The 23,040-nt window shown below is 33.4% G+C and overlaps 4 protein-coding genes across 7 annotated transcripts in view; 2 read left to right on the top strand and 2 right to left on the bottom strand.

Moving 5' to 3' along the window:
• LOC108729397 (broad-complex core protein) overlaps positions 1 to 14,115 on the top strand; it is a 41,118-nt gene extending 27,003 nt beyond the window's left edge. Inside the window, exon 6 of one of the 3 annotated variants that reach the window (XM_018458496.1) lies at positions 13,778 to 14,115. In XM_018458496.1, the coding sequence (XP_018313998.1) occupies positions 13,778 to 13,998 (221 nt within the window). In that variant the 3' untranslated portion in view covers positions 13,999 to 14,115. Of the gene's footprint in view, positions 1 to 5,216; positions 5,773 to 12,305; positions 12,446 to 13,777 lie in introns of those variants that run through there. The other 2 variants (XM_018458497.1, XM_018458495.1) reach the window with 2 other exon arrangements.
• Positions 14,116 to 15,888: 1,773 nt separating this feature from the next.
• On the bottom strand, positions 15,889 to 18,269 carry Nedd8 (Nedd8 ubiquitin like modifier). The gene is made up of 4 exons (XM_018458498.1): positions 18,081 to 18,269; positions 17,984 to 18,001; positions 17,352 to 17,464; positions 15,889 to 16,033 (listed from the first exon to the last, which is right to left on the bottom strand). Exons 1-4 carry the CDS (start codon positions 18,096 to 18,098, stop codon positions 15,928 to 15,930), a joined length of 255 nt encoding a protein of 84 aa, XP_018314000.1. The 5' UTR covers positions 18,099 to 18,269; the 3' UTR covers positions 15,889 to 15,927.
• Positions 18,270 to 18,885: 616 nt separating this feature from the next.
• e(y)2 (enhancer of yellow 2) lies at positions 18,886 to 19,620 on the bottom strand. The gene is made up of 2 exons (XM_018458436.1): positions 19,432 to 19,620; positions 18,886 to 19,241 (listed from the first exon to the last, which is right to left on the bottom strand). Exons 1-2 carry the CDS (start codon positions 19,476 to 19,478, stop codon positions 19,001 to 19,003), a joined length of 288 nt encoding a protein of 95 aa, XP_018313938.1. The 5' UTR covers positions 19,479 to 19,620; the 3' UTR covers positions 18,886 to 19,000.
• A 1,345-nt stretch (positions 19,621 to 20,965) lies between these two features.
• Positions 20,966 to 22,645, top strand: LOC108729366 (mitochondrial import inner membrane translocase subunit Tim21). 2 transcript variants are annotated; one of them, XM_018458434.1, is made up of 6 exons: positions 20,966 to 21,036; positions 21,364 to 21,559; positions 21,632 to 21,866; positions 21,973 to 22,072; positions 22,281 to 22,430; positions 22,564 to 22,645. In XM_018458434.1, exons 1-5 carry the CDS (start codon positions 21,001 to 21,003, stop codon positions 22,428 to 22,430), a joined length of 717 nt encoding a protein of 238 aa, XP_018313936.1. In that variant the 5' UTR covers positions 20,966 to 21,000; the 3' UTR covers positions 22,564 to 22,645. The 2 variants fall into 2 exon arrangements, with proteins under 2 accessions (XP_018313936.1, XP_018313937.1); XM_018458435.1 differs by lacking the exon at positions 20,966 to 21,036 and adding an exon at positions 21,156 to 21,180.
• Positions 22,646 to 23,040: the final 395 nt, after the last annotated feature.

Raw genomic sequence — 23,040 nt, 5'->3', positions numbered from 1 at the left:
GCCATTATTTTTTTTAAGTGTCAACGTACCGAATTTCATGTTTTACGACATCTCGACGGCTGAATTTTTCGTCGTTATTCGAGCGCCATTACGTTCTCGGGTTCTGTTATTGATCCCGGGTTGCGAATTTATGTTCATGATATTACGCATACTCACATGCACTAGTTTTTAAGGTCTCGGAGACTTTTGCCAAATATATAATATATTTAATATATATATATATATAAATAGTACATTCTAATTTTTTTTATTTTAGTTTCGCAGATATAAAGTTAATATCTCGTACTTTTTTATTTTCGTTTGTTTATTTTGTTGTCGTTATTGTTTGTTCTATTTTTTTATCAGCTCCGATTTCGCGATAGCATTATATGCAACGAATGAACGGTGCAATGAGCTCATTTCACTTTGCCATTAGAGTCTCGGAGCTCATCGATAGTCACGCCTATGTACTTTCACAATTTTTAAATTAAATTAACAAATCGATAATCTATTATAAGAACATATAATGTAATTATATTTATAAATTAAATTATTTTATTTATTTACGCATTACTTTACTGTCCATAAGTTAAACAAGTTGACTACCTAAGATTATTTAAAAAAGATATAGATATACACATAAATATATTTGTAATTTATTTATACAAAATGATATATCCACAACTTTAGAGAGAGTTAAAATTGTATTTAAAAATATTAATATAATATAATAATATTGTATTAAGTACATAATAATATATTTAACATTATACAATAAAATTAAATATATATAATATTATATATTGTATATAATATTACATATATATTAAATTAAAATAACAGTAAATGTAATAATAATATTAAATCTAACAGATTATATTTAAATTAACAATATATATAAATAATCATAATATATATAAATTATATTTATAGATTTGTGGACAGTACTGTATGTATAGGTGCAAATATAATTTTGCACTGTAGGAGAGAGAACGAATGTGCAATGCTCATTTTTGACTACGAGGTGACTGTCGATAAGTACAAGAGATTCTTCCATAAAGAGGCTATATTTTTCGTTTTAGAATCATTATATCTACACGATTTCTTTTTCGAGAACAATATTTATCGATGACCATCGAAGTCATCAGAATCTCTGAACGAAATAAGAATGTACAAATTGACGCTAGTTTTACAAACGAGGATGCAACTTAGTGCAATTATGTATATCTAGTTCCAATGCTCGTGAATTAGTTTTCTTTGTCTTTTTCACGCTTTGGTGCAATATGACGAGATGAATTTCGTGTTTCGCAATTGTCTAAATTGATTTAAGATAAACATTTGAATTATACGGAATATTTGTCACATGTATTGAGTTGTTTTTAAGAAACATTAAAATTAAATTTTCTTTAAGGAATGCAGCACATCGGAAAATTGTCGCAATCTATTTATATTTTTAGTATTTAAAAGTTTTTATACTAACTAACTTCCAATAAATGTAAAGAAATAGGTGACAAGAAGTTTGAAGGAAATTAATTTCCATGCGAATAAACTGCCTTAATATATATTTTTATTTTACAAATCGATTCTTTTGTCATTAATTGCATAATATTCACATTATACGTTTTATGATGTATTGCAGAACGGTGCATCATGTACACGAATAACAATTCGGGGATGCTGTTAATTTTACGTTATGATTTATGTTTTTACGTAAAATTTTTTTTTATTTAAGTTACCATGCGCGGCGTCATTTGTTTTAAATCCTTTTGAGACGCTATACGATTTACATACATATATGTATACACGTATACATAATACATATGTATATAATTATCCGTGTTTTATTTATACACTTATATTCATACGCGTACACGTATGATGTAATTGCGCGTGTATATATTGATTAATCGGCAGTCGTGTACGCGCGCGCGTACGCGAGCACGAAATATTATTTTGTTATGGACGGAAAAACGAATGTGCACATTCCTCGAAAAAGCCACGAATGCGAAATAAGTACAACACCGCCAATTAAATGTTGCCCTAGATGAATTGATATTTCCTTAGTTGATTATTTATAAAAGAAAAAAAGAGATGAGACATATATATGTATACATAAAGTATGAAAAAAAATAATATATATATAATATATCATTACGTAATCCTATGTTTGGCTTATGCAGGCTAAATAATGTAAGTGGACATATGTGTGAATAAAGTTGAAAAAATTATGAACTCACATAAGCGAGACTCTCCTCTTTCCTTCTCGCGAAACGTCCGGTTTGCAACGTTAAGCCCATGTCACACTACGTACTGAAGATTGAGGATTGCGAATTGGAGATTAGAATTCAGCCAATCAGATCGAAACGGATTAAAATTACAATTGTCTAACTGGTCGAGTTCTAATTTCTAATTCGCAATCCTTAATCTAATGTGTGTATAAAGTGTGACACGAGATTTACGGTCGCGTGACTTCGTTTCAGGATCGTCCTCGATTTAAATTAATTTACTTACTTAATATTTACTTAATATTTACTGAGCATAAATTGCACGGAGATAACGGTGACCTAGAATGAATCGCTTTTTTGCGCTTTCGTTTCACGCAACACACATGTGTCGAAGTGACACACAGTCAATTAGAAGACAAGCTGCAGCACTGCACCACAACACCTTCTAATTCACCTAATCCGCTGTGATTTTGAAGCGAGTACTTAGCTACTTACACGTGCTAATTAAAGCCGGCGCTTCAACTAGTAAAGCCCAATCTACATAAGATTCAAAACGTGAGTCGCGGGTCGCAAGCTTCTTGCGTCAGTCAATCTCGAAGCGTCACTTTTAAAATTGACGCATCGGATTGGCTGACGCAACAAGCTTGTGGCTCGCGTTCTGCGTCTTAAGCTGGTTCTACATTAAGCTGGTTCTACGTTAGTCGCATCGCAGCGTCGCAAGCGTTGCGGTCCAATCAACATCAATCTAGCTCGACTCTGATTGGACCGCAACGCTTGCGACGCTGCGATGCGACTAATAGAACCAGCTGTAGATCAAGCTTAACACATTAGAGGTACTATAATTAGAGTTTGGCGAATATGGACCAAATGGCGCATAGAAAGAGATAATATACTACTTTCTTTCTTGTATAAACGCATGCGCAGAAAGTGTCAGAATACGCGACAGGTAATACGTGACGGCAATATCTGAAGAAACTGATCAATCGAATTGATCAATTGGCTGAATTGTTCAATTATAATTTGTTAATTTTCTCTTTATCCGAGATCTCGGAGCGATTTCTAACCTCTTTAACACAAAGCTTTACTCATCTGTTTATAGCTATCTATCTCTTTCTTTTCTTCACTCTCGTTTTCCGACAATGTACGAAGCTATCCGAAGAATAATACCGAGTGGACCAAAGTGGAGAACGTGGAGAACAATCAGAAGTTGTGCTCGCTTTTGCCAAACTCTGATTATAGTATCTCTATAACGCATCGGCACAAACAATCATGCCGATTTCGTTATTTACGATGTGAAATATATAATTATAACCGTACTTAATATAGTATTTATTACAGTACTTAATATACAGTATTTATTACATGTCTGCGATGTCTTATAACAATTAATTGTTAATTGTTAATATATCTTAGGGGGTGTTGGTATACTTGTGACGTCTATGTTTCAAGCAAGATTGGGAAAATGATCTGATTAATGGCTATATAATTGTGCTAATGATTATTATGATTAAATAATCATTGTTAATGAAATAAATGCAATCGACTCTAATCTAATCGAAAATTTTACTGAATGAAAATTCTCAGATTGATACTTCTGTCAGTGCATGAGTACTTATTTCGAATTAAAAACAGAGTAAAAATGTTTATATTTTTGTACAAATTTCGTTATGACGCCTTCTACCCTTCAAATAAAATAATTTTGTAAGATTTTATCTCGGTTTCACTTTTATATTTTTAGCGGAAACCTTGTGAAACACAGTAAAGATAGAGTGAAAAATTATGCATTGACAGAAAGGTTTTACACTGAAGTATTATATAGTCATATAATTTATAATTTATGTAATCAATGACGAACTTGTACACTGGAAAAAGAGGCTGGTTGCTTTATTGCAATTAATTGGAATTCTGGTTGAAAATAGACAAATCAGAATTTTCTGGTTGAATCTATTATAATTTTAATTGAGACCAGAATTCTGATTAATATCATCAGCACGAACCTTTTAGTTCGTTCATTTTCAACAAGAAATTTTTTTTAGTGTACACAAAGAAACGGAATTTTTTGAATGGTATTTTTCACGAAAACTGATTATTCAATCGTTATTAATCGTGAAAGTAAATAATTGTTTGCCCAAAACTGCTTTCGAGAAACGTAACCAAATAAGAAGTTGACCAGAAGGGTGATATTGTGCATGACAGTTTAACTGTTGTACTATGTATACTGATCGAATCAGACGCTCGAGATTCGATCGGGTGTTGGGCCCGATTAATCACGCTCGGTGAGAGCCGATCGAAGGGAGTAGTTTACACACACAAAATACACACTTCGAGGAGGATCATCAGTCGATCGCGCGCTCTTCGGGGGCGTCCTACTCGGCGCCTGCTAACACATCGGCCAATACAGTGCACGTTGACCCCACACGTATAAGGACTAATGACTATTGAACGCGCGTTCCTCGACACACTGGAGCAACCGATCGCGCGCATTTTAACCCTTTACCTGCGGTAGTGATTTCACCCGATTCCCCACGAGGCCAGCTAATTTGAAAGAGCACGGTAAAATACGTTTAAGTGACTCGACTTAATGACTGAAGTATCGAAATATATTTGAAAATATTTAATCATTTTGATAGGAAACTTCTTCTTGTTGCAGTAACAAAATTGGATGATTTTATAATTCAAGTAACTAGTAGAAATTATTTGGCATTACGATAGATCTTGTGATAGTGGTGGCTTATCAGAGATAGATATCATCTAGAGTCACGAGATAAAGGGTTAAAGTTCACGCCCGAGGTCTCTACACGTTGTCTCACCGGTAATCGACTGACGATCCCCTCGTAATGGATGGCCTGTGTTAACGTGTCACCACTGTGTCCCTTTCCCTCCCACCCCCTCGATCTTCACTGTTCCCTTCCGGACCTTTCCTTTACCTGTAATCTCCCAACTGACTGTATTCCCGTTGATAATTGATGATGAGGAACCGGCGGGTCACGTGGCTGTGTTAATGTGTTGCAGGGGGGGTGGGACGCAATCGGAAGCACGTTGGCGATACAACTGGTCAGGTGGTGATGCAGGGCCCGGGGCGTTTTCCGTGCCGACTCTGCGGAAACGTTTACAGGCACCTTGCCTCGCTGACCCAGCACCTCGAAGTGCATCGCAACCAGACTACCTGCATCGTCTGCCACACCACTCTCAGTCGTAGAACCGACCTGCGGCGTCACATGCGCCTGAAACACCAAATACCCTGGCAAAAATCGATCCACAGGCAGCGCAGCCCGAAAAGCGAATTGGACTCGTAGATCACACGCACCGCACTCTCTCTCTTTGTCTCTCCCCCTCACCGAGATAATAAATACCGATTGTCGTGGCTTCACTATTATTATTGAACGCCCGAGTGACATCGCTTCTTGCTCCGCTCCAAGCGGATATCTTGTGCGTTTACCGATGCGAGAGCCCGTTCTCTGTGCCGATCGCGACAGCGTCCGTCATCTTAATACTACATTTCTCGACTATGTCTATCGCGAACGTGATCTTGAATAACTGGAACTTGATTAATTTAAATTTTGTCGCCAACAGGATAGGTACTCACATTATAACTTGGAGTTAACTCTGCTGATCTATTCAGATCTATTTGTATTTGACAAAATGTGAATTTATTTTCCAAGATATAGTTTATTTTCTTACTAACATTTTACGTAAGAACTTTTCTAGTATTTGATGACTTCGTCTGTTAATGTAAATTTTTATTTTTTTCTGTGATAATTTTTTATTTTTTAGATCTTTTTATAGAAAAAAAAAACGATATGATTGTGTAGCAAATTTGTACAGACATCAGGGTTAAATAAATCTTACTCAAGGGGAAGTTGTAAGACTCTAAAAATAAATTCTCCCGTCTCTGAAGGCTAATTTTTTTTACAAATCAGAAAGAAGAAATGCCTATATTTCCATTAGAGACTAATATCCGAAAGCACTACGAGTACTTGACGGTAGTATCAAGATGACGATCGTCCATAATTGTTCAAAGATGTAAATCTCTTTTGAGGACAAGGCTCTCGCAGATAAAAACTCATGCGCCTCTTCGCTTGCTAATTTTTTCTTGCGATGCATGCGAGCGAATAATGATTAAATCTTAAAAGATGCGCTCTCCTCAGAAGTACGTTAACCGATACATTGATTTTTTTTATTTGATATAACTGTCATTGCTAAACAGCGTTTATTTTTCAAGGTAGTAGAAATGGAAGTTCACGGTTAAACGCTACGTGACAAATACAATGCATCCCCTTCCTCTTGAAAAATAAAGTACTTTGAAGCGGAGTTTTTTTTTTATAATTTTTACATTGTTTAAGCGACACTCGTCTATTGTTACAAGACCAAGCTGAGTGGTAATGTGCTTTGTCTGAACGTGTACGTCTTAATTTAGTCAAGGATCTAAATGCAACGGATTTCTACTGGAGTACTAAATATTTATATAGTTGTGCAAGAATTGTGCATCGTTAACGACGCATTTAAACACGCTGAGATCTGCAGAATCGTCGATGATTCACGCGTATTCGTTATTATATTAACGAGTATAAAAAACGGCGGGTGAATAAAATTGGAGGGTGAGTCAGATCAAGATAAAAAATTCACATCCTGAAAAAAGGTACGATGGAAATAAAATGTAAGGGTGAATGCTTTCGAAGAAGATTAATTTCAATATCTTCTGATTAGAAATTCAGCGAGTAAATTTCTTGAATTTCAGCAATTCGATTTTATGTAAAATTTGTCAATTCTGTTCATCCGCCGTAAATATATGGAGCGTAAACAGCAATACTTTGATGATTTAATATTTATTGCTATAAGAGTCTCCTTCGTGGAAAATCGCTTTAACCCTAGTAATTTATTGGCGATACATTGGTATATATTATTAAACGCTGAGGATCTATTGGACCAATTTTTGGCCAATATTGTGCCAATAAATTATGCTACTGGGGAAAGTATTGCTGTATATTTTAGATACGCTTCGTATATGCTACGACTTGCTGAAATGTAGTGGATAGTTGCGCTTTTCGATATTTAATTTTTTGCGAGAGATGATCGCGAGATGCTTCGCATTTTTCTTCCGCCTCTCGACAGGTTATATCAGCACGCGGTCATGATTTAGATGCGTTTCCGTGAGAATATTGATGTGTCTAGCTTTGCTGTACGCGCGTATTTATCTTCGCTAAAGTGTGCAGTTGGCGATTGTGTTACATTAGCGGATTGCGCCTTAAGGCGTGTTAAGAGGCGAGAAATATAAGTGATACGTGTTTAAGGATCTGAGAAATCGTATAGGTCGCAGAACGAACAGAGGCGGCTCTATCAGATGGTGCGAATGCAAGGATTGAAGGAAGATCTTGCATGTAGAAGATTTAAGTACAATTAAGTACATTAATTTAGTACGCAAGAAACGCAGAGTACGGCAAATTTTCGCGCGCAAATCCTGCAGAGAGAAAAGTGTTTGTATTTGTGACAATAATTGCACGGTAAAATAATTATGGCTTCATTTTTATAGTTATTACTGCTGTAATATTAGTAATGATAATTATATTTATAGTTCTATACACCAAAAAAAAAAATATATATATATATACAGTTGACACCCAAAGCTATAATTCATATGAATTATTTTACTATGCAATTATAATCACAAATGCCAAACACTTTCCTCTCTGATAAAAGGATTTATCAAACCTTCTTTTATTCCAAGAGGATTTTCATTGCAAGAGAAATGGAAAAGAGTCTTTCGCGAAAGGATACCCGTGAAGTTCTTGCGTGCGAACTCTCGAAGACGTTCTTCGGTAGAGCGAAAGGCTTGGTATTTTCATGTATGAGCCTCCGTAGCTGGAATCGCCTCCCCTCCGGATTAACAAGAATCAGCTGTCTTGAAAGATTCTAGTCATTATTATACGGGACATTAGATTATCGAGATCTCTATCGCTCGTTCACACAGGTCTTTATAACGGATCGAAGTTATTTTTTTATACTCCTCGACGCACCCGGGGACTCTCTCTTCGCGGCCGTTATGTCTTCACAGGACATCGCAACGTCGTAATCCTCTTTCTCTCTCTCTCTCTCTCTCTCTTTCTCTTTCTCTCTGCAGCCACAACCCCCGACACGTTACACGGACTCTGTTTACACACTACGTGCCGAAGTTTCTTTGCGAACGATTCTCGGGCTCGGTGTGCACTTAAAAAGCGCGCCTTGTTTTCTTTATTCGAACACCTTTGCTATAATTATTTTACGGTCTTCTTTGAATAATTTTTCCATACGGTATAGAAACTTGCAGCAACATTACTGCAACGTTGCAATATTGCTGCAGTACTGTTGGAACATTGCAAATGTTGCTGTAATATTGCTGAAAAGATCTGTGCTGTATGAATTATTATTCTTAATTTTGCGATCGTACACGAGGTTGCGTTCTCCACTTCTAATTGAAAAAAATTTAAAGCAAGGTTTTAATACGACAGCGTTGAATAGTATGATAAGAATGGTTCTCGACAGCTTTTAAGTGTACATCGAGCCTCAGCTTCAGCTGTCGAGACAGCGCATAGACAGTGCCTTATACACAAATACCTGGTTTTACATTTTACGCATTGACTTCTCCAGATGTTTACCATAGAACAAGAATATATCTAGCGGCGCGAAGCATCCGGAAAGTAGCCGTTAATTCTGTTACCGGCCTCGTGTAAACATTGTCTTTGTATAAGTAAATGCGAAAGCAGCGTTTCTCCGCTAACTCCGCTATTTCGTATTACATTTGCGTTTCGTAAAGAGGAAAGAAACTAAACTAAGGTCTGAAAATGCGGATCTAACAAATGATATTTATCAGACTTACAGATTTGTGTGTGATAATTTTATTATACGTTAAGCTTTAGAATTTCGTTTAATTTGTTATTTTTTCTTTACTTATTACTGTTATAAATGCTCAGACAAGTTTATATTATAATTCATACTTCAGTGTAAGGATTTGTGAAATTTCCAGAAATTTAAATCCTAAGTATAGAATGATCTTACCGAAAAGAACTGCATACCTATATTATTTCGAAGAATCAAATAAAATAGTTATTCTTATTTTTGTTTTGTTTTTATTTCTTATTTATTTGCGCGTCATATTACCGTCGCATTATTTCTAGATATTACTTTATTTATTCGATGCTCATAATTTCTAAAGGATTAATATAATTTAACGTTGAAGAAACGCTGATTTCGACCGTCTGCGAAAAATGCGTCAATATATATCCAAAGACAGATCTGAATATAAGACGTCACCGTTACCGTTGTTGTTGTTATTAAATAAATAATCTACATACACACACGGGAGCGATATCGCAAGCGGGGATACCTTATTTTAGCGAGCGCATTCAAGAGTATTATGCAACAAGTAGTACAATAACCGAATACGACGCGTGTACGTGCGCGCGCCCGCATTTCGTTTCGTTTTTCGAGAGTGACACTGCACTTGTGCACCTAAACTATTTACTCATAGTTATAAGTGATCGTAATTATAGTTGTTGATCGTAGCACGAAAATCTGCGTCTAGAACGGATGCCTCATTTAACTCATTAAATGCCGTTTAGAAAATCGCACTGCGAAACGCGGTTAAACTACGTTTTCAACGCTCTGGAACCAAACACTATAGAACAACGTGATAATGATTGGCACTTAATGGGTTAATACAAAGCTACGTACGCGAAAAAAAAACACAAGTGTCTGAGCCGTACGTGACTATCGCGAAAACTGTATCAGGGATCCTCAAATTCGGCGAAATTAATCTGAATTTATACTCAGAAATATTGTCTAATGAAGCTTCATATAAGATAAAACTAATTTATTTTGTTTCTATTATTTTCTTGCATTAGGAATCATTTTGATTATTTTATTGTATATCTTTTTTAGAAGTCTCGTATAAAAATATTTTTTATGTGTAAATGTCTTAATTTTTTTTATTTTCTTCATATAATAATTCTAGTTATTATTTTATTTATTCGATGCTACACATCATAATTTCTAAAAGATTAATATAACTTTACTTTCTTTATAATAAATGAAATATTGGATAAAAGAAACACTAAAAATTATAATAAAAGGTATGTATTAATAAATAAATTGAAATATATAAATTCTGAATATATCTATACCATGAAAATAAAATTAATTTAAAGTGAAGAGATTTTGTGCAAAGAGAGTTAAGTATCCCTGCGACAGATAAATTGCGACAGTAAGAAATTGCACAGATTGACAACGCACGAGAAAAGTAAGAGATACATAAAGGATCAAGACAAATGAATCTCGACAAAAAATCTTGCCCAACGGAGCGAAAAAGCGTCACATTGGTAAGACGAGGTGTGCGATAAAAATAAAATGATCGATGACGGTATAAAATTGCTGAGACACATGAGATACAATTTGCACAAATCGCAGTATAAAATGAATGTGAAAATCTCCGGTCTTACGAGGAATATCCGAGACGCACGAACGTGTTCGAGTTAAAGTTTCGATGCAAAATTCAGGTAATTAGTATCTTAGAAAGAGAGTAACAGTTTGCAGAGAATTTAATACCGATAAAGAATACATAGACCTGGATATACTTATATATACAGCAAACAGGATACAACATTTTCTATCCATAAATTTCTCGGATCGATGAAAAATAAGGACAAACAATATTTTGAAGGATGTTAACATTGCACCCATCAATACTGCATCGGATCCTCATCAAACTCGATTAAAAGACATAATATAATTTAATAAATTTATATATGTGTGTGTGTGTGTGAACGAATTACATATTTTACTCTTCTATAAAAAGTAGTTTATGTAAATTGCCTTTATCGATCCTGAAAAATTATTGATAGAATATGCTGCCATTCTGTGTGTTGCGATATGAAATCGAAAACGCGCTGTCGCAAAAAGAAAAGCTATTCTAATCCTCCGAGGCATAGTTTTACCAAAGCTTTCATGGAAGCCAAACAATTTCGTATTTTCATTCAAAGGATCTACCGTAGTGTTCAAACGAGGATCGCAAAAAGGTGGTTTCGAAATAACGGCAAAAAAAATTATCCGTCTCGGCCCGGAAGGGTTAATCTCTTTACGAAAAATATACAGCGGATGTGTGTTGCGAGTTTAGAAATTAACTGTAGATATCGTGAGACACTGTCGGTAGCACGAAATAAAATATTACGTTCTCTATTCAGGTACGTGTTACGTTCGGTATCGTAATTGTGAGCTTGTAACTTAATTAAAAGATCGTGTAAGACTATACGCTTTCAGATGTTATCGCAGTAATGTAAATAAAAGAATTTCTGATGGACATGCGTGTACAGAGAATTAGTGATTGATAAATATAATTAATAAGGATGCAACGGATAATGATTTCTCGGATAATCGGATACCGGATAATTCATTTATATTGCTACCGGATAAGCCGGATATTCGAATTTTATGCATTAAGGGATTTAAAAATTGAAAATCTAATTATTTTACAATAAGAAAGAGGATTTTTTAATATTAATCATTATAAGTATGCTATAAAAATTTAATAAGTAATGTTTATTAAACAATTTTTCAATATTTTATTATTGATTCTTAATAAAGTTAATTATTCAAAATAAATTTAATAAAAATCTATTCTATAAATTTTTTATGAAGAATCAACAACATCTGTATTAAATCTATCTATATCTAAAGCTAAATATCTTATGAGTTAATAGTAAAACTAAATGCTTTGAAAAAATATTGAGCGAAGTATACTGGCCGAAATGTCTGGATTGTAAAAGTTAGATAGACTGGATACTCGTTGCATCCCTAATAATTAATATTGCGTTGCGTTCTATCCTTAATGCGTTAATTAATTATTTTCAGAAGAATCTATTAAGAATTAATTATTTTCAGAGAAAAAGTAGATAAAAATTTCCTCCACCATTACTTTCTCCCCTAGACTTCAATTAGTTTCGTACCTCGCATTGTTTAATTATTTAATTTTAATTATTTCAATAAACTCATTTTATCAGGATAATTTAATTAGTGATATCGCATCATTGCCATTTTTTTCGACGGCAATTGAAAGAGCCGTCATAAATTCAGATCAACGACAAGATAACGATGTGACCAGCCAGGACTTTTACGGAATCTTATTATGACCAGCAGGTAATGGAAATTGCTTTTACATTATTAGACTTTAAAAGTATGGATTGCTAGGACGATAATTGCGAATACATGATAAGTGGACGATTAAATACAATGACACGTTGGTATTATCGTTAACGGGAGTGTGATTTAATTTTCATATAAACTGATATCGCTACACTGAAAAAAAGATTGGCTACTGCAGCAAATTAGATGGTAAAATATGGCATAGCATTTTTAATTGGCTGCAGCAGCCAATTTTTGGTTGCGTTAGCCTATCTGCAATGTCAGTATAGGATTCCGATAGACTAACACAACCAAAAATTAATTGCTGCAACCAATTAAAAATGCTATGCCATATTTTACCATCTAATTTGCTGCAGCAGTCAATCTTTTTTTTCAATGTACCTGTTAAAATAAATAATTAATGTTGATACATGTACAACCGTTTTCCTTCCCAAGATTGCTATCGCCAAATCCATCATGCAACATCATCGGGAACGAAGAAATGACTTTTGAATTTTCTTACATTAACCTTAATTCCGGTGATGGCGAATCTATTGGACCCACTTAATTATAAATTTCTTTGTTAAAAATATCTAACAACTCAATTTTTTTGATGTTTCATTTACACAAATTTAGATTATTCTCATTTTTATTTCTTGAAATTAATTAGTGTCTTTTAATTAACATAAATTAAATGGATCTTACAACTTCAGCGTAATAAGTGTGTTATATAATAGATTTTGGTGTTAGTTCCGAAAGATTAACTATAACAATTTTTTTTAATTTAAATTCTCTCTTACCTATCATAACTATCCGGAATCGATTTGAAATATGTTGTTGCCTTCTTGAAATATGTTGTTAAATACAAAAATCTAGGAGATACGTATTTTTTTTTTATATATAGGCTCAAATCTCACACTTAAGGAGTGAAACAACCTTTCAAAAAGCTAACGCTTACATTTGATAGTTGTATATAAACTATACAATTAGAAATAGCTATATTTCGATTGTTTAAAAAATTTAATATTTTGAAAATATCTCTATCCCCATTAAGTTTTAAGAGGTCGTTTAACCCTTTAAATTTCAAATTGGACCGATATAAAAAATACCGTGTCTCTTAGAATTTATATTTAACACATTTTAAGGAAGATCGAATCGGTTACGGACATTTATGACAGGCCCCTTGTTAGGTAAAAGTTTACTTGAAATTGATGAAGGAACAAGATTCTGCTGTCCGTGCAGCACTTAACTCGTCGGAACTCTCTAGTCTTCTGCAAGTCATGGAGAACTCATTCATAGACGATCGTTTGTCAATGTCACGAGTCCGATATATTTACAGTTATACTATTTACATGCAGTATCTAATGGTAACGCGGGGCATAGAGACCAGAAACCTGGATAAACTAAAAAATGCATTTGTATAGAATCGTCGAAGACGGCGACGATGAACATCAGGAACGTCCACACGATAACGTACTGCGACAAGTGCGGCGTCTCGTTCACGACGCAGCACGCGCTTCTGCGGCATATCACATCCAAGCACGAGGACTCGCCGAACTCCGCGGTCTACTGCAACATCTGCCAGCGTGTCTTTAAGACCAAATGGAGTCGGGCGACGCACAACAGCAGATACCACAGAAACTGACCGGAAGCTTGTCAAGCCTAATGTCACAACCCCAACATGTAGTATTAGCGAATTGGCGCGGCAATTCCATTATTGATTAATAAAGTGCTTTGTACCTTATATCTACTTAGCTTTTTCCCGAACTATCATTAGAAAATTTATGATCAGAATTTTATTGTATTGTTATTATAATGATTTCGATTTAAATAAATTGCTTAAATCTTGATTTAAGAAAAAAATGTCGAGAAATGAGAGAGCATTTATCCTTACGCGAATCAACAATCGTTGTAGTTTATTCCTCTCGTCTTTGTTTCTTTTTAAGAATATTTTTAAGAACTAGAAATCGTTTGTTTATAATTCGTATGTTTGTAATGAGTTATCTAATAATTATTTGTAGTTAATTATTAGATATCCAATTATTATGTAATAATTATTTGTAAAGGTTGAAGTCGCGCGAATTGCAGAAATATTGTAGTTAATTAATTTATTTTTAGGCTATAAATTCTATTTATAATACAGATGAAAGAAAAGAAGCGATATAATAATTGGAATAGAAGTATAATGCTCAGAACTTTAATTTTAATTATAATTTAATAATTATTTTTAGAAATATGTTTTTACAATTTTAATTTATATTTTTTTCTATCATATTAGCTTGCTATATTGTAACTTTTTGATATCTTTTAAGATTTTTACGAATCGAGCTCCCACATTAAAAATTTTTGCAGTAATTTCTAGTCGCGAATTTTTTTAAATTACAGTATCTTTAATTTGTTGATTATATTTCCTGAATACCGGTTTAGCAAGGTATTCAAACATTGTAGTTTAAGCTACTTATATTTAAAAAGTAATAAATTTCAAACCAAAAGTGTGATCGTCAAGGATTTAAATAGAAAACAATTGCAGTCGTGACTAGAGAGTAGTGTTGATAATTGATACATAAGGCCTGTTCTTTTTACCTGAATTTTTGCCTGAACTAGTTCATCTTTCTTCCTCTTCTTTCCTCCTGGAGAGAAAAGGAAGAAAGATGAACTGGTGCAAAAGTTCAGGTCTAATATTTAATGCATGGAATAATTTATTATTTGTAGGAAGTAGTATTTAATGCTGTGAATTCGGATCAGGTCTCGTTCTTTTCTTTATCATTTATTAATAACATATGTAAAATAAATAAATTATTTCCTTAAAAAGTATTATAGATGTTATAGTTTTTTTCATGTATTTTTTTTTCAAAAAATAAAAAAATTTTCTTTCAGTACATATTATAATTTGAGATTTCTTAAATTTATATGCTTGCTATGATTTGTATTTATCATTATTAACATTAGAAGGGCCAAGGCCGTCAAATTGACGGCAGAGCGAGTTTAATCCCCAATATCTTATTACCCAAGCTTCACTGTTTGTTACAAATGTTTTTCTAATTAATTAATAAATATACATTAACAAGAATTTTTAATAAAGTATTATTTGAATCAAATGCACAAGATTCCATATTTAAGCAATTTATTATAGGTCGGTAATGTGCCGTCAAATTGACGATGGTGGCCTTTGTGGGTATGGCATAATAGCCGGCCCTTCTAGTGTTAAAGTCACATATTAAATAAATGACTGTGTAATTGATTACATAGTTTGGATAACATGATGCTTTATCTCCCTAAATATAAAATTACTTTTTAATGCTGCAATAATAAAGGTAACATATGTGTGTTTCCATCTCTACATAAGAAATTATTTTAAATAGAAATAGCAGTGCTAGATTCATGATTAAATTACTTTATTAAATATTTATTTAGGTTGTAAAGATCACATGATTATGTTATCCTATTTAAAATAACATAGAGTTTCAAGTCCCTTTAGGAAATATCCACATGCGTGATGATAAACATTTGTTCTTTTTTATTTTTTTTTCCGTTCTCTGGCTCTCGCAATTCCTTAATGTTCTCTCGTTGTCGTTTATAAATGAGGAATGTTATATCTACAGCCTCCTCTCAACGCAAGTACCAAATGCAGCACCGAACCGCCCTGGACTTTGTAATCTTGCGCAGTCTTCTCATCGTTCCTGTGAAATAAAAATATAACTTCCCTCATGTTTTCAATATTTTATACTTACAATTAATTGATCATACACATCTGAATAATTAAAATTAGTCTTCTCTTATTTATATAAAATCAATTCATCTTTCTAATTTCGAATTTTCTTTATACTTGTTTTGGAAGAGAATTGATTAGTCATATTAATATATAAGATTTTTTTATATGTAATTTATTTATTTCTACTTTCATTTAACAAAAAAATTCAGTCTTAAACATAAAGTCGAAAGTAATGAACATGTTATTGTTAAAGGAATGCAAATTCGAGAGGAATGGAACATAACGCATCATCACCTGGAATATATACCTTCGACTGCTAGGAAGATCTGTGCCATGAGAAGGTGCAAAATGTGCACATTAAAGGGATTTAGGAAAGAGACACGTTACTATTGCGCTACTTGTAATGTCGGATTATGCGTAACGCCATGTTTCAAAGAATTTCACGTAAATGTGCGTAAAAATTAGGATATTAAAATTGCATTTACAAGAGAGACCAACTGCTAGTTGTTGATCCCGCAAGTGATAAATCGTTGAAAAGCACGCACCGAGATAATCATAGATATATAAGTCGTTGCCTTCCGAAGAAACTCTGATGATACATCGAGGCTACAGTCAAAGTCTCATTACAAATGCTTTAAAGCAGTTGATTGACTAATTAGAAGAAAGAATCTTACAAAATGACCAATCAAAAAACGTTTTAAAGCATTTGTTGCATCACGTTGACTCTACTCAGTGTCAACATTGCAGATGTATGGTGACTAAGTATTGATGTATATAGGACTCTCCCAGGATCTTAATTATGTCCGAGACTCATTTCTATATTGAAAAACATTCACATGAACCTCAGACATGATAGTGGTTATGTTTGGGGCTCATGTAAATGTTTTTTAACATAGAAATGAGCCTCAGAATTAACTACTACTTGTGAAAACTCCATACATATCAATACCTAGTCACTCTGTCGTCGTAGATGTTGCATACTCTGTGTATCATACTGTAATTCATTCAAGAGGCAACAATCTATATATCCGCAATCACTTTGATACATGCTTCATAATGATATTCACTAGCCAGGATCTGCGACTAGCAGTACTGGACCTTCTTTGTTAATATAATAATTCTAAAATCACAAATTTAATTCTTCATCAATCACAAATTATAGAAATTTTGTCTCATACAATGTACGTCATAAAATCATGATAAAAAAGGAGTTACTCTTACTTGCCCGTTAGATTTGAAAATACTTATATTTTTATGGTTAAAATCATAATAATACTTATACGTACATCTGTTTGCCAGAGAATATTAATCGCTGCTGTTGAGGTGGTATTCCCTCCTTCTCTTCCACTCTTTCTTTAATTCTCTCTACCTTGTCTGTTGGTTCTATATCTATTTCAATCTGAAGAAATTATACATTATATATTTAACTGGAGACTTATACGTAATAAATGTTTATTTTTATTTATTGTTAGATACAACTTATGCCAGTTTCTATCAATGTAGATTAAATTCAATCTAGTTCAATTTCTTTTTCTAAATCTAAGAAAAAGATCAAGAATAAGTTGAATCGAGATATTGAATTAATAAATAAGACATTCACATGAAAAATAGCACGTTATACTTGAAGAAATATTAGCTCAGAGAATTACATCTCGTTCTCTGAGCTAATATTTCTTCAAGTATAACGTGCTATTTTTCATGTGAATGTCTTATTTATTAATTCAATATCTCGATTCAACTTATTCTTCATCTTTTTCTTAGATTTAGAAAAACAATTAACAGTTTCATAATCTGCATGGACTGCAGATTGTTTTTTTGTAATCGAACGAAGTCGATCTGTCATTGGTAAAAAGGATGGGGCTTTTGTATTCCGATCACATGCGTTACTTGTAAAACCGTTTGATTTCAAGATACTTGCCTCCTTCCCCGTAAGTGTCTGAAACGAAAATTAATTAAAATGAGTTACGAGCCGGCGTGAATTTCGCGGTGGACAAGTCGAGGACCAGCATAATTACCTTCACTTTTATCAGCATTCTTTCTATTAACGGCTACGCTAAATTATCACGGTAGTATCACCGATTAAGACTCGCCGATGCTGCAGAAAAATTGGACAGGCGAAAAATGTACGAATCGCAAAACACTGTCACTCTACTGCACGACTCTAACCTAACTTATTTTGGAATTGCGTCGTGTCGCCGTCTGCTGGCGACGAACGTTAGTATCGAATAAAACTACGTTTTCATTCAGCTCTTTACTTAGGAAATTAAATTATATTCCATTTTCACATATTTTGTACATTTAAGAATATCTATAAAATATTGTTGCAGATTACATCCTTTCAATCTTACTTTAAACATAATCCTGGCGAAAATTTTTTTCAGAATTTTTTATAATTTTCATATAATTTTTTAGAAAATTTCTTAATTTTTTAATATAAATTAAAACCTTTCAAAAGTGCTAAGAAATCTGCATTCTTTCTGGAATTCTTACATATTCTAAAATTTTTCATTCTATAATTTCTGAAAGCTTATAAACTCTGAAAAAGTTTAAGGTATTTGTTCATAAATTATAGACTGAAAATCTTTTAAAATTTCAGAATTCACACACATGAAAAATTTTAAGAAGTAACACATAGGCTTTCTCAGTCCAAGTATTTCTTAAGTGTTCCAATTCACATAAACATTTTAAGAAAAATTTTCACCAGTTAATTAGATAACCTATTAGACATATAATTAAGTAAATATCACATTTTGCACTTTATAAAAAGTTGTTTCTAAATATTGAATACAATTTAACTTAATAATTATATTGTGTCACGCAATAAGTTGTTAAAAAAGCATAATTCGCAAAAAAGTTCTTCATGTTTGTCACAATTCTTACAAGTATATCTAACATAATTATGTCGTTGAGAAATTGATTAATAATGATACAATTCCTAACGATCTGTCATAATTTTCAGCTTCTCCTCTTGAGCCAACAGTTGATTCTTTATCTTTTGTAATAGTTCCTTCTTCACAGAGTCCGGCACAAGGGTGCGAGCTCTGCTCGTCACTGTGGACAACAGCGTGTCATAAGAGATATCATGGCCATGCTCTTTTATTATTTCCTTTGAGATCAGCTTCACTTGATCCCGCCATCCACACTCAACTAGTCTGCGCCTCAACAATTCTTTCAGTCTGGAAATAAATTTCACGGGTATGCAATGTTTTGTTTTAGATAAGAGATAATTAGATTTATTTGAAAATTTTCTCTAGTAATCAAAATCCTGGCTATCACAAAATATAATTCGTAATTCACCTTGAGAAAGTTATTTGAAATTAATAAATCTTGATGTAAATATACAAAATTTTGATACGTTGTATTTACCCATCACGATCGCCAACCATGACCAATCTCTGATGTGCTGTCTTCATTAATAATCTTATCTAAGCGTGATTCGACTTAGGAAGCTTCTTTATTATTGTTCTGCTGTTATAACCTTTCAAGTCAAATAATTCAACAACAAGACAGTTGTTTTGATGATCAAGATCATTTTAAGCCGATATTCCAACTTGGATTTCGTTGAGGACGCTAATTGGATGTGATATAGGGAATTTATAGGATTTTTCAAGTTTATGCTCTGCTACTACCATAATGGCTGCGTTCAGCAGACTCAACAGTTTTGCAACCGTTTTATGATTGTCTGCTGAGATAGGACCATTCTTCTAGATCTAAAAATATGATCCAATTAGCGCGAAGGAAACTTCCAACAGTTGCAAAATAAACGTTCTGCTGAACGCAGCCTATGGGTGCGTTCAGCAGAATGTTTGTTTTGCAACTGTTGTAAGTTTCCTTCGCGCTAATTGGATCATACTTTTAGATCTAGAAGAATGGTCCTATCTCAGCAGACAATCATAAAACGGTTGCAAAACTGTTGAGTCTGCTGAACGCAGCCAATGTAGGATTAAGTTGGAAACACAATAGACACAGGCAATAGGCACAGGCAACAGGGACTAACGAACCGTCCAATCAGAGCTCTGGGGTATAAGTTCGATATTATATCCCACAACTCTAATTGGACGGCTCGTTATTCCCTGTTACCTGTGCCTATTGCCTGTGTCCATTGTGTTTCCAGCTTTAGAGACACTATAATAAGAGACTGGCATAGATGGGCTAATTTTTGATTGGCTGGATATGGAATGGAAGAAGCCAATCAAAAGTCGTGCTGGTAATAGATGATAGTACAGCCCGAATTCTGATTGGCTTCTGCTTTCCTACTTTTTCTGCTTTTCCGTCCTAGTTGCGAACACGTCCTATGACTTATCGTCCTATGAACGCCATTTTCTATCCAACTAGAACTTATGCCAGTCTCTTATTATAGTGTCTCTAGAGTGCCCTCATGTATCGTTTTATCCTTGTTCACCTAATGATAAATAAAGATAAGATGATACACGAGGACACTCGAGTGATGTTTCCAAACGCAGCCTTAAATATGATCTTGAGATATAAATCATTTGATTAGAAAACTTGAAAAGGATCATTAAAATTATAATATCAAAATTATCATTTTTAAGAATTATTAGCAATAATCTGATTTTGTATTCAAGATCGTCTTAACTCTGATCTTACAATTTCATTCCATTCAGCCAATGGCTGCAATCAACAGAGAAAACTAATCAGCGCTTAGTAATTCTTTAATATGATTGGTTCTTTCCTTTAGCTCTTCGCTGGATCTAAGTGTAGGAACCAATCGTAAGAAATTAAAGAATTACTAAGCACTGATTAAATTAGTTTTCTTTACTAAACGCAGCCAATGATTGTAGCATTTCGAGATCATATTTGAAATGATCTTAAATGTAAAATTAGAATACTGCTCTTCTATAAACATCGGCTTATTCTTGTATTTAAATTGAATTTTTTTTTTAAATCTTAGATCCCAATGATTTTTCCATCCCAATGGAACCGATGGAATGTTTATATAATATCATCAAGGTGATTTTGAATGAGATTTGAGTATCAAAATACTGTCCATGGCTACTGGCAAGTAGCAATAGAGTGATTGAAAGAATTTTCTTATAAGAACTTATTTTTAGTATTTCTTTTCTTGTATATGAGTCAGTACGTAAATTATATCATATAAGTGTTAATAATTGTGCTAATAATGATAAAGAGAATAATATAATTTGAATAGGACAAGAGATTACTGTATATATTTACATTGGCTTGCTGGTACTTTTGCATGGCAGAGAACCGGTTAACCTTAAATTAAGCTTATAGAGTTTAATATTTGTGTTATTAAAAAATATTTTTTTATTTTAGAATATGGCGTCAGTAAGAGCGTTAAATCACATTCTTCAGAGAAGGCACTTGATCACCCATATGCCAAACACCTCATATTGTCTTAGTATTGTTCCTAGCATTAAACACAGTGTTTGCTATTCGACGAAGAAATCTGTAACTAAGGTAGACTCCAGTGAAACTAATAATCAGGTACAGATTGGCACTGCAGAAGTAGGTAAATTTTACATGATTCATGTTATGTATTATTGTCGTATAATGATTATATTCGTCCTCTCTCTTTTTTTAGTTAAAGAAAACTTGAAATCTGCTGGATATCTTGGAGTAATAATAGGTGGCATTGGGGTTACAGCTTTTATGTTGTACGCCCTATTTTCGGAGCTGTTTTCCAGCAAAAGTCCATACTCTGTTTACAGCGAAGCTCGTGTCCGTTGTATAGAACATCCGAAAGTCATGGATATTCTCGGAGCACCTGTAAAGGCTTTTGGAGAGGAAACTCGACGTGGACGTAGAAGACATATCACGTACGTCCAGATAAAGAATTTTGTTTACAGCATTTTTATATATAAACCATATAGATACATTTTGTATATGAATCCTGTTGCGATATCTCTGTATTTATTTTTTCAGTCATATGTATTACATTAAAGATGGCGTGAAGTATATGAGAATAAGATTTTATGTACAAGGAACGAGGAGGCAGGGAACAGTATATGCAGAAGTGAAAGAGGTAAGACTTAATGTACAATTGAAAAGACAACAGGAACACATAGAGAAGATAAGAGATTTCAATGAAGAATACATGATTTCTAATAGGTTGAAATTTGTTACATCCTGTTCCTATTGCCTATGCTTTTCATTGTATCTCAGGCTTAAGTTTGCGAGTTTGTAGTTGAAAATGATATGTTTACTGATGATATGTTCAATTTTAATTACAGAACGCGTCTGGCAATTACGAATATTCATATCTGTACGTTACAGTGAATCATGTTGGAACAATTGTGATAGAGGATAACCAAGATACTTCTAAAATGCAGCAAGATGATAATTCTACAATGGATTTTAACTTCCTATTGGATAGTCGTTAAGTGTATAATACAATATATTGATATGTAAATAGCGTGATTGGAATGTATATGCAATGAAATTTTATATCAAATGTAATTTTTCTGATTTATATTTCTTGTATATTTTTATCTATGTATTTTTTGTATTGATAAGATGATAGAAGAGTGTTAAATGTCAATTAATCATCGCTTCTCAAGCAAAACGTAAAAGCTGATTAAGGTTTTTTCAAATAAAAGCTGCAATCATTCAATTCAATTAGGAATATAATTTTTCTTTTTTACGTTATATTTTTCTGATTATGTAATAGTTTTCATTATATAGAGTCTGTTTTTCTCAGTTCTTACGACGTTGTTTATTTAGGAGCTTTCATCATTTTGTACTTCTACACTTATTCTAAATTTGACTGAGAGAGTAATAGGAGAAGATTTATAAGTGTCCCGGCATGTCCGCCACGGAAACTGAACTGACTTAACGAAATTCAAGGAACGAATTCCTGTGTGGTGTGTTACGTAAGAGCTAAAAATATGTATTATCCTCACTATCATTTACTCACGCTATTGCGCACGTCTACATAGTATGCCTTTTATCAGACACTAACTATTAACTAATACCGGCGCGACATAGCAATTC

This window comes from Mycetomoellerius zeteki, unplaced genomic scaffold (genome assembly GCF_001594055.1).
Source record: "Mycetomoellerius zeteki isolate Tzet28-1 unplaced genomic scaffold, Tzet1.0 scaffold73, whole genome shotgun sequence".
Taxonomy (NCBI): Eukaryota; Metazoa; Arthropoda; class Insecta; order Hymenoptera; family Formicidae; genus Mycetomoellerius; species Mycetomoellerius zeteki.
This window is presented reverse-complemented; position numbering and strand designations above follow the sequence as displayed.